Raw genomic sequence first — 13,482 nt, forward strand, 5'->3', positions numbered from 1 at the left:
GTCATGTTCCACTCTTAGATTTAATCTAGTGGCTGACAGGGGGAATGCCATAAGTGAGAAAGGCACCCTCCCCCCATTAGTGCATTCTTTATCAGAGGAAAAGGTGATTGACAGAACGTTCATTACAAGAAATAGCTAATAACACCTACATATGTATGCTACTGTTGTACAGTAAGACACTTCACTTTCTTTCACATTTTCAAGATTTTAAAGTGCTTTTCAATGATCTCTCCTCAAATTAAATCTGCAGGATATCTTCCTTTCCGATGGTACTTTCGTGAAGAGGGCAGAAGCAGTAGACAATGCTGTTTGGCTTAGACACTGTGGCTCGTGACTATCAGAAGTAACTGGGGAGAAGACAATGGGAAGCGACAGGCCAGCTGTCTTCAAGCATTTGAATAGCAAACCTAGAGAAGGACTAAATCAGTGTCATCCTAGCAGGTAGAAACAGGACTAGTTATGGGTAGCATTCTATTAGGAGACTTTCTAGTGACTGCCTCAATCCTGGGAGAGAACTGCCTTATGATAGTAATGGAGAAACTACTATAGAATAGATGGTTTTGAGCGCAGGCTGTGTGAATTCAGCAAATTCCTGCATAGCCCTAGAAATTGCACTGCCTGGTTTTCAAGGTCATTTCCAATTAACTTTATTGTTAATTTCCATTAAAACACTAGTAGATAATAATCGTCCATGTGACACAACAGAAAGAATGTGTATTTGAAGGGGCATTATTCTGACAACTGTCTAGTTATTAAATATTGGTTTCCTAGAATTAAAAAAAAAAAACTGTGATAGTTTGATAAGAAATGCTTTACATAGGCTCCTGTACTTGAATAAGTGTTGGTCCCTAGTTGGTAGGGATTTTTTCGGAGGTTTAGTGGATGTGGCCTTGCTTGTAGAAGTGTTCCTGGCACCAGGCTTTTGAGAGCTCAAGAGCTCACCTGCGTCCAGTTTGCTCTCTCTGCTCATGCTTTTGGTTGAGGACTTGAATCTTGACCTGTTGCTCTAACCTCCATTGCCTAGTTATTAAATACTGGTTTCCTAGCATTTAGCAACTGCTGCCATGCTCTCCTTGAAGTAATGGACTTGTATTGCTCTGGAACTATAAGACAAATGAACTTTTTCCATAGCTGTTTTTGGTCATGGTGTTTAATCGCAGCAGTAAAAGGGAAGGAATACATCTATGGAAACCCCATACAAATGACCAGAGTTGTAGATGCGTTCTTACTATGCTTACACATTCAGGTGAAATGACCTGGTAGATGGAATGTGCTACATGATACTCCTTTACAAAAGGAAAACAAAGTTGGGAAAAAAGTCCCTCCCTGCAAAGATACACTTTAACGAAGTCAGGCAGGGCTCTGAGAATAATTTTTCCTTGTTAGTAAGAAGCATATAAGAATACACTAGATGGTGTTATCAAGCATTGGAAAGATAGGCTGGCTAAGGTAAATAAAGCCTTTGGTGGTTCTAACAGTCATTAAATGTCCTGAAACGTTCCACACATTCTCAGTCTTTGAGACTAATTTCAGGTTTGTAGGGAAAAAAAAAATGAAAATCTTAATCTGAGAGCTTCTACCCCAAGATTAGATCAAGTTTAAATAAACTATAGGTTTAACACATTTTAAAATAGTGTCATTATTTTATGGTTCAATCTTTTCCACTGTAGTGGAAACTGTAAAGTTATTAACATGTAAATTTATTATCAATTTAAATATATTACAACTATTTACTTTGGTATTCTCCCATGAGAGTATATTTATACTTATTTATAATGAATGTTTAAATAAGTTTTTTTAAAAATCCCCTAAATTCTTAAAGGTTTAAATAGAAAACACAATAAATTATATCACTTAAAGTAATGCAATATTCTAACATAAATACATGGAGCAATACATTTCAAAATCATTCTATCAGTCTATTATTTCTTATAAAAATAACATTTCATGATTTCCCCGTAGTATAAGACCAGAAAAATTTTTTAACTTGAGTGCAAAATACAAACAAAGCTTCATGTTCAACTTTGTTTTCTTTTAAATCTTAAATACTTAAAAGGCTAAGAAAGACATTATCAGATTTCAAAGTATCTTGGAGTCTGAGTGATTTTGATCACGTGCGATAAAACTATTGCAATTTTTCAACTTCTCTTTCCAGTTCTGCATCTAGGATTTCCCCCCACGTATCTGCATCCATGGGGCACATAGCCTTTTCTGGCAAGCTAACAGGAGAACGAATGTTGCTGTATCTGCCACTTAGCCACTCATTTTTCACTTTGCTCTTCTGGTAATTTCTTAGGAGTATTACCTGAAAGGGATAGACATCATCATTCAAAAAGACTGGCAGCATGGTTGGCTGGTGCTTATGTCTACAAGCAGAGAAACTCATTCACAGGACTGAGATGAATTACTCATGTGGAAGTACACATATTAATTGCATTGGTAAATTATGTGTGCATGTATGGATTAGTGTATATACAAAGAGCAGTGCTTTGTATGTATTGGAGGTTTTCATAAGGTGGAAGATGAGGAAATTGGCTTCTTCACCTCCCTTCTGCATAACAAGGAAAGTTCCCGACTTTAAGATCTGGGACTTACAAAGCTGAGTAGAAAACAGTGTGGAGACTACGCCAGTAGAAAGAGGATAATAATTCAACTTTAATTCCTTCCCTAAAGTCAGCACGCTCCGTATGCTACCCTAAGTAGACATTATAGTATTCTCTTAACTGTGCCATAACACCCCTGTCAAAATCCATGAAAAGTTGTGAAAGTTAAACTTACCCTCCAGGTATAACCGCTTTTTATATCATCATCTACTTCTCTTTGGCACACAGTTCTTATGGTCAAGCAGTGGGGTTTCCATAAGGAGTCATTGTTTCTTATTGCACGGTTCCAACCTGTGCATGTCCTGGAAGCTCTGCATAAACTCTGGATGTCTAGCTGGCTGAAAATTTTATAAGTGACTTCCAGGGGCAGTAGTTCAACAAAGTTACTTCGACTCTCTTTTTTTCCCCTTTCAGCATCCGCGGAATTCAATTCTGTACCAGGAATTTTGAAATTATTGTTCTTCTTTGAAGTCTTCTTCATAGTTTACCAATTGTCTTCATATGTAACCTACAGGGCAGAGTTAAATATACTCAGCCTCTTCAGACCAAAATGTGCATCCTCCTCTGAGTCAGATAGTTTATGCAGGATTTAAAGAACTTTACATTTCTTGACTTCAGCCTCTTAATCTGCAAGGCCGAATCCATGCCGTGTTTCGTGTGTGTTTCCTGAAGACTGTCAGGTGGAGTTCGTAAAAACAAGAGGCCAAATTGTATATGGGAGACCATGAACACATTCCCTTCGCTTTGAACACTAGTTTTTAGCAAGTATCATTGTTTCTACATGTTTTGCTTCTTGCTGTTCCAGAAGAATATTATTTAAAAAAAAAAAAAAAAAAAAGGGAAATGATTCTCCACATCAAACATTTACTGGGTTTAGTAACAATGACTAGTGTTTATTAAAAGTCTATATGTGAACTGATGCTTTACCATTGGGTTCCTCACCTTCAAGCTACCAGAGTCACAAACCTGCTGGACCTTTAGTAATCTATATAAGAACTACTTAACTATTTGGATGTAGTGGACAGGTGCATACTCTTGACATCAGTTTACCTAAAATAGTCCAGGATGAAATCCTGATCGTAATTATGGAGTCTCATATATTCAATTACACTTCAAGTGTCTTAGAAATCAATCTATCTTATGTGCCTAATTATGAGCTAAGGATAACTGTCCCCAAATCTATTACTGAGTGACAAGTACAATCTAAGTAGTTCATAATTCAGCTAGGAATAGTATATAGCTATAGATTTAAAGCCTTATTCCAGCTAATGTTCTCAAGGACCAAAGTGGAAGCTTCTGGAAGCAAGGCTGCACACATCATCCTGGGCCACTTTGCAATATAAGCACAATTTGTGTTTACCTCTTTTATAATACTTACAGTTCCTTTTGTGGTGGAGAATCAGGATGCAATAGGCATTTGATGTACAGCTAAATATCTCTTCACTCAGTGACTAACAATTCCCTTTTCAGATGCACTACTCAAGTCTTTGTAGTTAGTAACATCATGGTGACTACCTTTGGTTAGGCTGTTTATGATCCAAACTGGTTGTGGTTAGAACTGTAATGTCTGAACTGAACAGGGGCTTCCTTTAGAAATAGAAAAATAGAAAGCAACTTGGTGTGCAAAACGAGACAAAACCCACAAGATCAAGTATTTGCAACGAACCTTCTCCCCTCCTACCACTGGTACAAACTAAAGGCAAAGTGGCATCTTTGAAACTAAGTTTCTATTAGGAGGTTACACTACACTCAGATGTTTGCTGTTTCTCCCAGGTTCTCCCCAGGAATAAAATGTTTCCTTCTGTCAAAGGAATTCCACAAGAGGCAGGAAGTTTTTCAATTGAACATTCTGTGGTGCCTTGGTCATATTCCCAAAAATCTCACTAGGAATCTTCTAAATTATCTCTATTGAATGCCTCGAAAGCTATTCCTTGCATGTCGCCTCTGTTTGAACCAACCTTGCGGAAATATTGCGTTAGCTTGCGGCCCTCCCACCTTCTTTTCAAAGATCTGCTTCTATGTGTATTGCCGGCTTGCTTGTAAACAAGTCTTAGCACACAGTGCGTGCGCTGCCCGCAGGAGCCAAAAGCGGGGTGGGATCCCCGAACTGGAGTAACAGTCAGTGGCAAGACCCCTCTGTGGACAGTGGGAACTAAACCTGGGTCTTTGAGAAGAGCGGACACTCTGGGCCACCTCCAGCCCCTCCACCCACCGTCCTGTCAAATGTCACTAGGAGTGGGCAAACCGAGAAAGAGCACCGTCGGGCAAGACTAGTTCTCAGGGAGCCCACACCAGTCCTGGCGAGCGCAACCACATCCCTGTGCTGTGAGGACAGGCAGGAGAAGCGACCGACCACAGCTGAGTACGCTGGTCCCTGTGCAGGGAAGGGCAGAGCTGCCTCTCCTACCTAAAGGCGCGGCGCCGGCTCCTCCCGCGATTTCAGTCCTCCGGATTTGAATCTTTTCCGGAAGGCCTTCATGTCCCGCCCTCTCAAGCCTCGCTCCACCCATTTGCGTGCGCGGTGCCTTCTGGGATTGGTAGTTTACCCTGCGTTTCATCACGGTAAGGGAAGGAAAGAAAGGAGGCCCAAGTCACTGCAAGGTCCAGCGTCCCTGCTGAGTGACATCGGGCACATGGGCGGGACTTATAAAGGGCGGGACTCCCAATGAGTTTTGGTAGCTAGTGATGGCTGTGAGGCCGCCGAAGGTTTGCGCGCCAAGGCTCTCTCTCCCCAGGGGACTCTGCAACCTGTCTAGGTGCTCCTTCCCTGCCGTGTGTGCTTGACAAAGGTTGCTGAAAAAGTTCACACTGAATTTTTTTTTTTTTCTTGAACAGGTGGTTATTTAAATGTTTTGATGATAATATCGTGTTACTCATTTCCTTTGTTTTTTAGCATAGTAACATTCCAGGGAGCTGCCTGGGGAAGCTTAACTCTCGATGCAGTACGTATTTTATCTAGTAGCATCTTGCAAAAATATAGTGAAATATCAAGGACTACCGAGACTGCTATATACGATGGAATTGCAAACCTTTCAGCTTATGTGGTTATTAAGTTAGCAGGACATTTTAGTTTTGTTCGCAGAGAAGATATTTGCTAGCATTCAACATTTACCCCTTGCCAGTCTTTGGTGCAGTTCTGCATTTCTCTAAGACTGCTTTTGCATATTACACCCTTACGGCCTTTAGTTTGAACAGTCTATATGTCTCTGATTATAAAGATGTTGAAGCTAAGAGACACTTGTTTACTTACGACTAATGGCAGGAAGCATCGTGGGGAACTTCCCAGGATGTACATATATATATATACATGGAAACGCTCAATATCCCCTGTTATGAATTCAAGAAACTGTGACTCAACTGGGAAGACACATTTAAGAGCTGATTACCTAGTGTACTGAGCTTCTTCACATTCCCAGTTCATGTCTGAAATAAGAAATCAGAGACTTAACAGAAGGAACAGACCTTGGGGTGAGAGCTGAGGGAAGGGAGCTGCTTTCATAAAAAACATCAATCCGATCAAAGCCATACATCCCACTAGCTGGCATAAAAAAGCCTGTAGCTTTCTATAGAAGATATGAGTCAGAAATACAAGGAAAGAGGAAATGGTGTGTGTGGGGGGCGGGGGTAAGGGGGCACCATTTGGTGTGTGCTGGTTGGTTTTTGTCAACTTGACACCTTGGAAGAAGGAACCTCAAATGAGGAATTGTCTCACTTGGACTGGACTGTAGGCAAGTTTATGGTGGCATTTTCTTGATGATAGATCTATGTCGGGCCCAGCCCACTGTGGGCAGTATTGCCGCAGACTATCACCTTTTTGGGTCTCCTATGTACGTGGAATGGGTCTCTGGTTGCAGGTGGACAAGGAGTCGGCGAATGACAAACAGAAGCGACAGATGAGATTGTGTAGAATCTGAATGTAATTTGTCAAATCGAGCATCAAACTTTTTATACAGAAGAAAATAGGGAAGTTGGGTGACACACCGGCAAGGTACAAAGAGGTTACTGGATTCTTACACAAAACAGAGGAATGCAAACACGGAAGAACCGGCAGGAACCAGTTGGGATAAAATTCAATGCTAACAACTGGGATCAAAAACATCGCCACCTAAGGTCCACCTAATCTTAGAAGCCGGGATCAAGGGCGTTGTGCCCTTGCCATAGTTCCTATTCTAGTCTATTGTATAGTCCACCTTCCCCCTAGGATGTTGTAAATACTTGTGTATGGGTGTAACTCAGCTATCTATAGTTCTAAGTATCTACTCTGGTTCCTTCTTAGATCACAAACTTCCAACTTCCTAGATAATGGTACATTCCTGTGTAGGGCAGTGACTTAGCTATCCATGTCCAAGGTCGGATCAAGGACTGCCTAGAATCTAACTTAGCTATATGTCAAAAAAATCAATCCTTAGGAGCACTTGTAATAAAGCAATATTAAGGGAAAGCACACAGATCCGTTTACCAACTAAAGCAAGGACATTGGAGCATTCTTTATACAGGATGCCACGATTCCAGGAGACTAAGTTTCCATGAACTTTTCGCCTCGGAACAGTGCCCAGGTTTTCAGGGCCTGTCGGGCTTGTCACTACTGGAGTGGATGTAGCACAGTATCATTCATATGGTGGTCCTGGGTTGTGTAAGAATGCAAACTGAGCAAACCAAGCTAAGCAAGCTAGTAAGCAGTGGTTCTCCAGGGTTCTACGTAAAGTTCTTGCTCTTCCATTGCTGACTGGAATTAGGTTTCATTTCTGAGTTCATGCTCCTGTAGACTACTTCTGAACTTGCCATTTCTGAGTCTTTACCTCAGCTAAACTTTATGTTGTACATGCCACCCTTGGCCAGCAGAGGACGCCATTGACTTACTGGCGGGTTTTTTTTTTTTTTCCCCAAGTTCCAAGTTAAGTTTAGTAACAGTGTTAAATTTAGTAACTGTTTTCTGGACAGGACAGGACAGGACAGGACTGCAACACATAAACTTCCAGCAGCTGTGGTTACCCCCTCCCCCCCCAGACCTATACTAACTAGGTCAAGCCAGTCAACACTTTAGAGTACTATGGTGAGGGTGGAATTGGGTTAATTCAAGAGCCTCTTGCTTCTAACTGGGGAGTTATATATAGTTGTTAGCTTCTGAGGAGGGAGTCAGTTTTCTTTAACAGTGTGTCATTTGGTAGGTCAAGCAACAACCAGAGGATAGCCATACTCAGGAGTAAATGATAGCACCAACTGGGAGAGTGAGAGCGAGCAAGCGAGCGAGCGTGAGGGGGAGGGGGCGGTAAGGGAGCTAGGGTGTGAACCTGAGAGGAGTTAGGAGGAAGAGAAGTTAGTATCATCAAAACTGACATTCTTACTTTTTAAAAATCCAGTAAAACTTAATATGGGGAGCATTGCATTCATAGGTTGGAAGACTAAACACTGAGTATTTGAAAATGCCAATTTTTTTTTTTTTTAATAAAAGTCTCAACACATTACAAGGTACTCTACCATGAAGAAAGACATCTGCACCATGCTGACTTTTCACTGAAAGCTACATGTAAGAACCATCAGCATTTGTTGGGTACCTCAGAAGGCACTGCATATTTGTATTGATGTAATTCTGACAAACACGCTACTGTTTATGCTGAGATAAAAATGTCAAAAACCAAGGAAGGGTCTTGCTTCTTTTATTCATTTCAATAAATTTTCCTTGAGATTTTAATTGTTTTCCTTCCTTCCTTCTTCTTGAAATCATAACCTCTCCCTCTCTTTCCTCTCTCCCTCTCTCCCCCTCCCCTCTCTTATGCACACACACACACACACACACACACACACACACCCCTACTAGCTCAGGGCTTGGTATCTAGTACTTGATATTGGATAACAGATTATGGCTCATCAGTAGAGAAGACTAATTCTTGTGCTATCTTCATTCCTTAGTTGTCTGCAGTTCTTTGCTCTAGGGGTTCTGTGAAATTTTTCACTACCGTGTTAGATGTCTATTGGTGTTGTCTTTGTTTGGGTCTTTTTTAGCTAGCTGAATTGTTGAGGTATCATGGGTGATACATCCCCGGCATTTTCAGGAGACATTGTCTCATAGCAGACTCCTGGCATGTGGCTCTTACAGCAGTTTTTCTTCTTCTTCCAGGATGTTTCCGGAGCCTGAGGTGCAGGGTGTGTTTGATGGACCAGCTGGAGCCAGGCACTTGTTCTTGCATTTTGACCCATGGTAGTTTAATGTAATGATCTCCATCTGCTCTAAGAAGAAGTTTCTTTGGTGAAGGCTGGAGAGGTTGGAGACTGTACTTCTCTGTGGGTATGAGGTTAAAACTTTACAATTCAGTTTGGAATTGTGTTGGTTTAGTAAAATGATGACAGTAGGTTCTCCTCTAAGACTCACAAACTCTAGTTAGTTGTTCAGATTTCCAATGCCAGGAATGATTTTCCTCCTTTTCAGCAAGCCTTTAATTCAATAAGAGAGCTATTGGTTACTACACACACACACACACACACACAAACAGACAAGAGCATTTGAGGTCAGCTTTGCACTTGACTTTATTATAGCTTTTCACACAGTAAAGACGTAAATAAGAATAGTGGTAGATTGAGAAAGTTCTACTCTTTTGATAGAAAAGAATATTTAAATACTTATGGGAAAAATCCCATCTAAAACCTCAACTTTCTCTCTTGAGTTCTAATTAAGCATCCCTCTTAAGTGACCCTGGGCGAACATAAACTGCCCTTGACTGACACATGCGAGGAGCAGAGAAAACAGACTCCAGGAATTCAGTGAGTGTTTTCAGTAAGGCAGACAAAATAGTCAGTTCTCTTCAATACTCCTCATGTGGGGAAGGCCAATGTAGTGCTGTTGTAAGGAAAGATGGAGCTGAGCCTTCCACATGTTCCTTTTTAAACTCAGACATAAATAAGACACATTTAGACAAAATTATAAAGTGTCATCTTCGTCTTTCCCTAGACCTCCATCTGTGGAATAACCCAGAACTCAGACAAAGGCCCTTATCCACTGCAGTGGTCGGGATCAGACAGTGGTTGGCCTCCAGGGTATAAGGTCTAAATCATTTGAATGTGAGAGGGAAACAGTGATGGCTTGTAGATGCCCGGTCCATGAGACCCAGCTTTTTACAACCTGCACAGTTCTTTTACTCAGCCAGATATGGACAGATTCCTTCGCCTATTCCCCTCATCTTCCCGAGACCTTGGGTCATGGAATACAGAAAGATGGCTTTGACACCACTTTTTGTTTTTGAATCACAGTAAAGAAATCCTCAATTGTTGATTTTCTCCTCTTTCTGGATTCTAATGTAAATTTCAATGAACTAAGATATAAAGAACTCTATCTCCTTTAATCTCTTGAGATACATCATAATAAAATAGAATCTCCTTTAATCTCTCAATCTAAATAAATAACCAATAGTAAATAATTATTTGAAGTTGAAACCGTCTTGTAGGGGGCTGTTGACTGCAGAAAGGCAGATGGTAACATAAGTAAGTATAAAAGAAATAGTTACCACAGTTACACTGGCAAAGCTTAATGGGAGAATGGCTAAGGGAGAGGTTAGTGTGGTAGGGATCAAAGAGACATTTTGACCCATGAGATCTTTACAAGGGAGGTAGAGTGTAGATAAAGCTCCCTAAAATGGATGGGGCTAAAAAAGTATTATGTGCCAGCCAGAGGAGGCAGCTTGCAATGGCTAGCCAAGTGGTGAATGGGGTCTGAAGATGATGATAAATGCTTATGAGGAAGATTGTGTTCTACAAGGCTGATAACTAATGAGCTTGCTCTCCAGAGGACTCACATTCCATAGATAATAATTTGTATGCAAAAGGGTTCTCTACAGTTTCAGAAAATTATAATGGTATGTACTAAGCATTTCTTTGACACCAGGGAATCCGGTTGCAACATTCTCCTGGGCAGCAAGCTGTGCTCGAGAGCAGTAGGTTAAGGACTTTGGGAACGTGAGAACAAAATCCAACCCAAGACTCCTTTTAGCCAAAACTGCACCGATTCCAAGTCTTCAGACCCTCAGGGCCATGGTTTGTGCCTCCAGTGCAGCAGCAGAGCCTGACTTAGTTGGCTCTGAAACCAGTTTTTGGAAACCTCTTGAAACCATTAAAAATGGCTCCTTCACATAAACCACAAAAATAGACTTATTTAAAATGACAGAGTTATCACATCTAATAACAGTATAAGTTTGGAAACTGTTACAGAAGTTCTCCATTTCCTGTGGTTTTTGTCTTTAACACTATAATTACCTGTGGTCAGCTGTGATCTGAAAATGTGAAGTGGAATGTTCTGCAGTTAGATATTAGTTGTTTTAATTATTAGATAAATAGCAAATATATGTTTTAAGTTACAAGGATTTCAAGTTGTTTTAAGTGCCATGATAAACTGTTGCCCAGAAAATGCATTATCTCTTTATTCAAGGCATCCACGTAGTATACTATCCACTTTTTAGTAACCATCTCATTTATAAGAAAAACTATCTTGATATTGCAGGATTTGTGTTCAAGACACTTTTGTTTTGCCTAATAATGGCTCCAAAAGGGGTGAGTAGGGATGCCAAAGGGAGGCTCACAGGGAAGCAGAGACTAACTCTTGCTGTGTGGCAATGCTGTAGGACATGCCACAGGCCTGCTATGAGTAAGGTCCAACATTTTCTGCCATTTCAGGCATCTACCAAAAAAATGCTTTCTGGAGCATGCCCTACATAAATGTGGATGCTACACAAAAATATAAACTCTAGAAAAAATATGATTCCTTGCTTACTATTTATTGTGAACGTGTCCTACATTTTCCTACACATAGTCTCTGATTGTTTCTTTATATGAAAGTTTTCTATTATTTTTATAGTGAGAATGAATATTCTATCATTTCTTATGGGTGAACTTTTAAATATCTATCTTATTACTGGTAAAACAGAGGAATATTCTAATTCTGGGACAGGATCTCTGGCCCTGTGCTGGGAACTCCTGATTGATGGTACAGAGTAGAAGATGTAGTCAACAGCTGGGGCAGGCCTTTTCTTCTTTCACAGAAGCAAATGCTTCTGCGGTCTCTCCATATGGCAGTCTGCTCTACAGGGACGTGGGTTAACTGAGACTCCAGAGAGCACTTCCTGTGGCCAAAGTTAGGGTATCTGTGCCCCTGTGACTCCACTGCATGGCAAGACAGGAGGAGCAGGATGGAGTGGCTGCAGAGTCGTATTCTAACCTGCAAAGTTAAACTCTCTTACCTTTAAAGGCTTAACAAAGCATTAACTTCAGATAGCAGCCTTGGGAATAGGTCCATGTTAATGAGAGTCCCTGGAGAAGTGAAATTTACTTTTATTTCTTCTGGAATAACTGCAACAAGGCCACATTCTAGCAAAACAAGAAACAAAATGAAAGATGAAGGCTTGGGATCAGGGAAACGGGTGGATCAAAGCTAACAGAGCTCTGAAGAGAGGCTCCTCGATGACACACCTCAGATTTCATTACACAGAATATTAAAAGAATACATACTAATGACTCAAGAGTTAATGAAGCAAAACCAAAAACAAATCCGATTTTTTTTAATGAGCACAAATGTCCTCACTGTCACTGATCATCATAGAATCACAAATCAAAACCATACGAAGATAGACCATTGTTATAAAAGTCAAAAGGCAGCAGTTTCCTGGATATGGAGAAAAGAGAACTGCTATATTCAGTATTGGGAGTTGTCTTAGTTAGCATTTCATTACTGTGAAGAGACACCACAACCACGGCAATTCTTATAAAGGAAAACACTTAATCGGTGCTGGAAGCATGGCAAAACAAAGGCAGACATGGTGCTGGAGGAGGAGCTGAGAGTTCTACATCTTGATCCACAGGCAGCAAGGAAGAGACGGTGTGTCACACTGGGTGGAGCTTGAGGATATATATGTGTATACATATACACACATATATATGTATACACATATATATCCTCAAAGCCCACCTCCTCAGTGACACATTTCCTCTAACAAGGCCGCATTTACTCCGATAAGGCCACACCTCCTAATAGTGTCACTCTCTATAGGTCAAACATTCAAAAACATGAGTCTGAGGGCCATACCTATTCAAACGACCCACAGGAATATGAATTGGTACGTTAATTATGGAAAACAGTATAAAGGCTTTTCAAAATTAAATTTGGTACTACCATATGTTTGGTTATTTCTGTTCTTGTTTATATTCAAATATGTTAAAGCCAAGACCTCAATGTATATCTACATTCTCATGTTCATTTATAACATTGTTCACGATTGCCTAGATATAGGGGAAAAATAACACTCCATTAGTGGGTGACTTAGTAAAGAAAATATGGTACATACATACAATGGGATGCTATTTAACATTAAAAGGGGGATCTTTTAGTTGTGTTGTATGGCACTATTCATGGGGAGACATGAACAGACTTATACTTCTGATAGAAAGCTGAGAAAAATTAAAGTAATTATAGGAGTGTGTTTGAGGAGTTGCTACCAGGAGCAGAAATGACTATAGGACAGTTGCATTAGCAACTGTCCTCCAAGCATGGTTGACTGTGCATGAGAGCTGGAAGTCTGGAGCTCCCTGAATGATTTCCCAGCAGCTCAACAAGCTGGAGAGCTTGTCTGTGGGTAGATCAGTTGCAATGAGCCTCTTCCAGGCAACTCGGGTGGTTTCCGTTTCTCCCAGAGAGCTAGGCTTCTTTGAGACTGTCTTTCAGAAGTCCCTACTGCTTAAATATGCTTGAGGAAGAAGGAGCCTCGTATATCTGGCCAATTTCAGTATATTCTGAAACTCCTGAGTTATTTCTTCCTGAGTCTTAATAAGCTTCCCTGCAGGATGCAATGTTTTAACTTGGAGGAAATTTCTATACAACAACTTAGAACATTAATGGAGA

The 13,482-nt window shown here is 40.6% G+C and overlaps 1 protein-coding gene across 2 annotated transcripts; it reads right to left on the minus strand.

The window, feature by feature from the left end:
- Positions 1-1,802: 1,802 nt before the first annotated feature.
- On the minus strand, positions 1,803-5,046 carry Fbxo48 (F-box protein 48). 2 transcript variants are annotated; one of them, XM_029484034.2, is made up of 4 exons: positions 5,011-5,046; positions 3,982-4,190; positions 2,779-3,399; positions 1,803-2,305 (listed from the first exon to the last, which is right to left on the minus strand). In XM_029484034.2, the coding sequence occupies exons 3-4, from the start codon at positions 3,082-3,084 to the stop codon at positions 2,126-2,128; spliced, it is 486 nt and encodes a 161-aa protein (XP_029339894.1). In that variant the 5' UTR covers positions 3,085-3,399; positions 3,982-4,190; positions 5,011-5,046; the 3' UTR covers positions 1,803-2,125. The 2 variants fall into 2 exon arrangements, with proteins under 2 accessions (XP_029339894.1, XP_085685435.1); XM_085829309.1 differs by lacking the exon at positions 5,011-5,046 and having other exon boundaries at positions 3,982-4,307.
- Positions 5,047-13,482: the final 8,436 nt, after the last annotated feature.

This window comes from Mus caroli, unplaced genomic scaffold (genome assembly GCF_978045245.1).
Source record: "Mus caroli unplaced genomic scaffold, Mus_caroli_1 scaffold_13, whole genome shotgun sequence".
Taxonomy (NCBI): domain Eukaryota; kingdom Metazoa; phylum Chordata; class Mammalia; order Rodentia; family Muridae; genus Mus; species Mus caroli.

Excerpts from the sequence above, each read along its gene's own strand:
- Fbxo48 (XM_029484034.2), bottom strand. The coding sequence starts at position 3,084 with ATGAAGAAGACTTCAAAGAAGAACAATAATTTCAAAATTCCTGGTACA. Across the intron at positions 2,306-2,778 it reads AAAGCGGTTATACCTGGAGG|GTAATACTCCTAAGAAATTA; the intron begins GTAAGTTTAACT and ends TATCCCTTTCAG.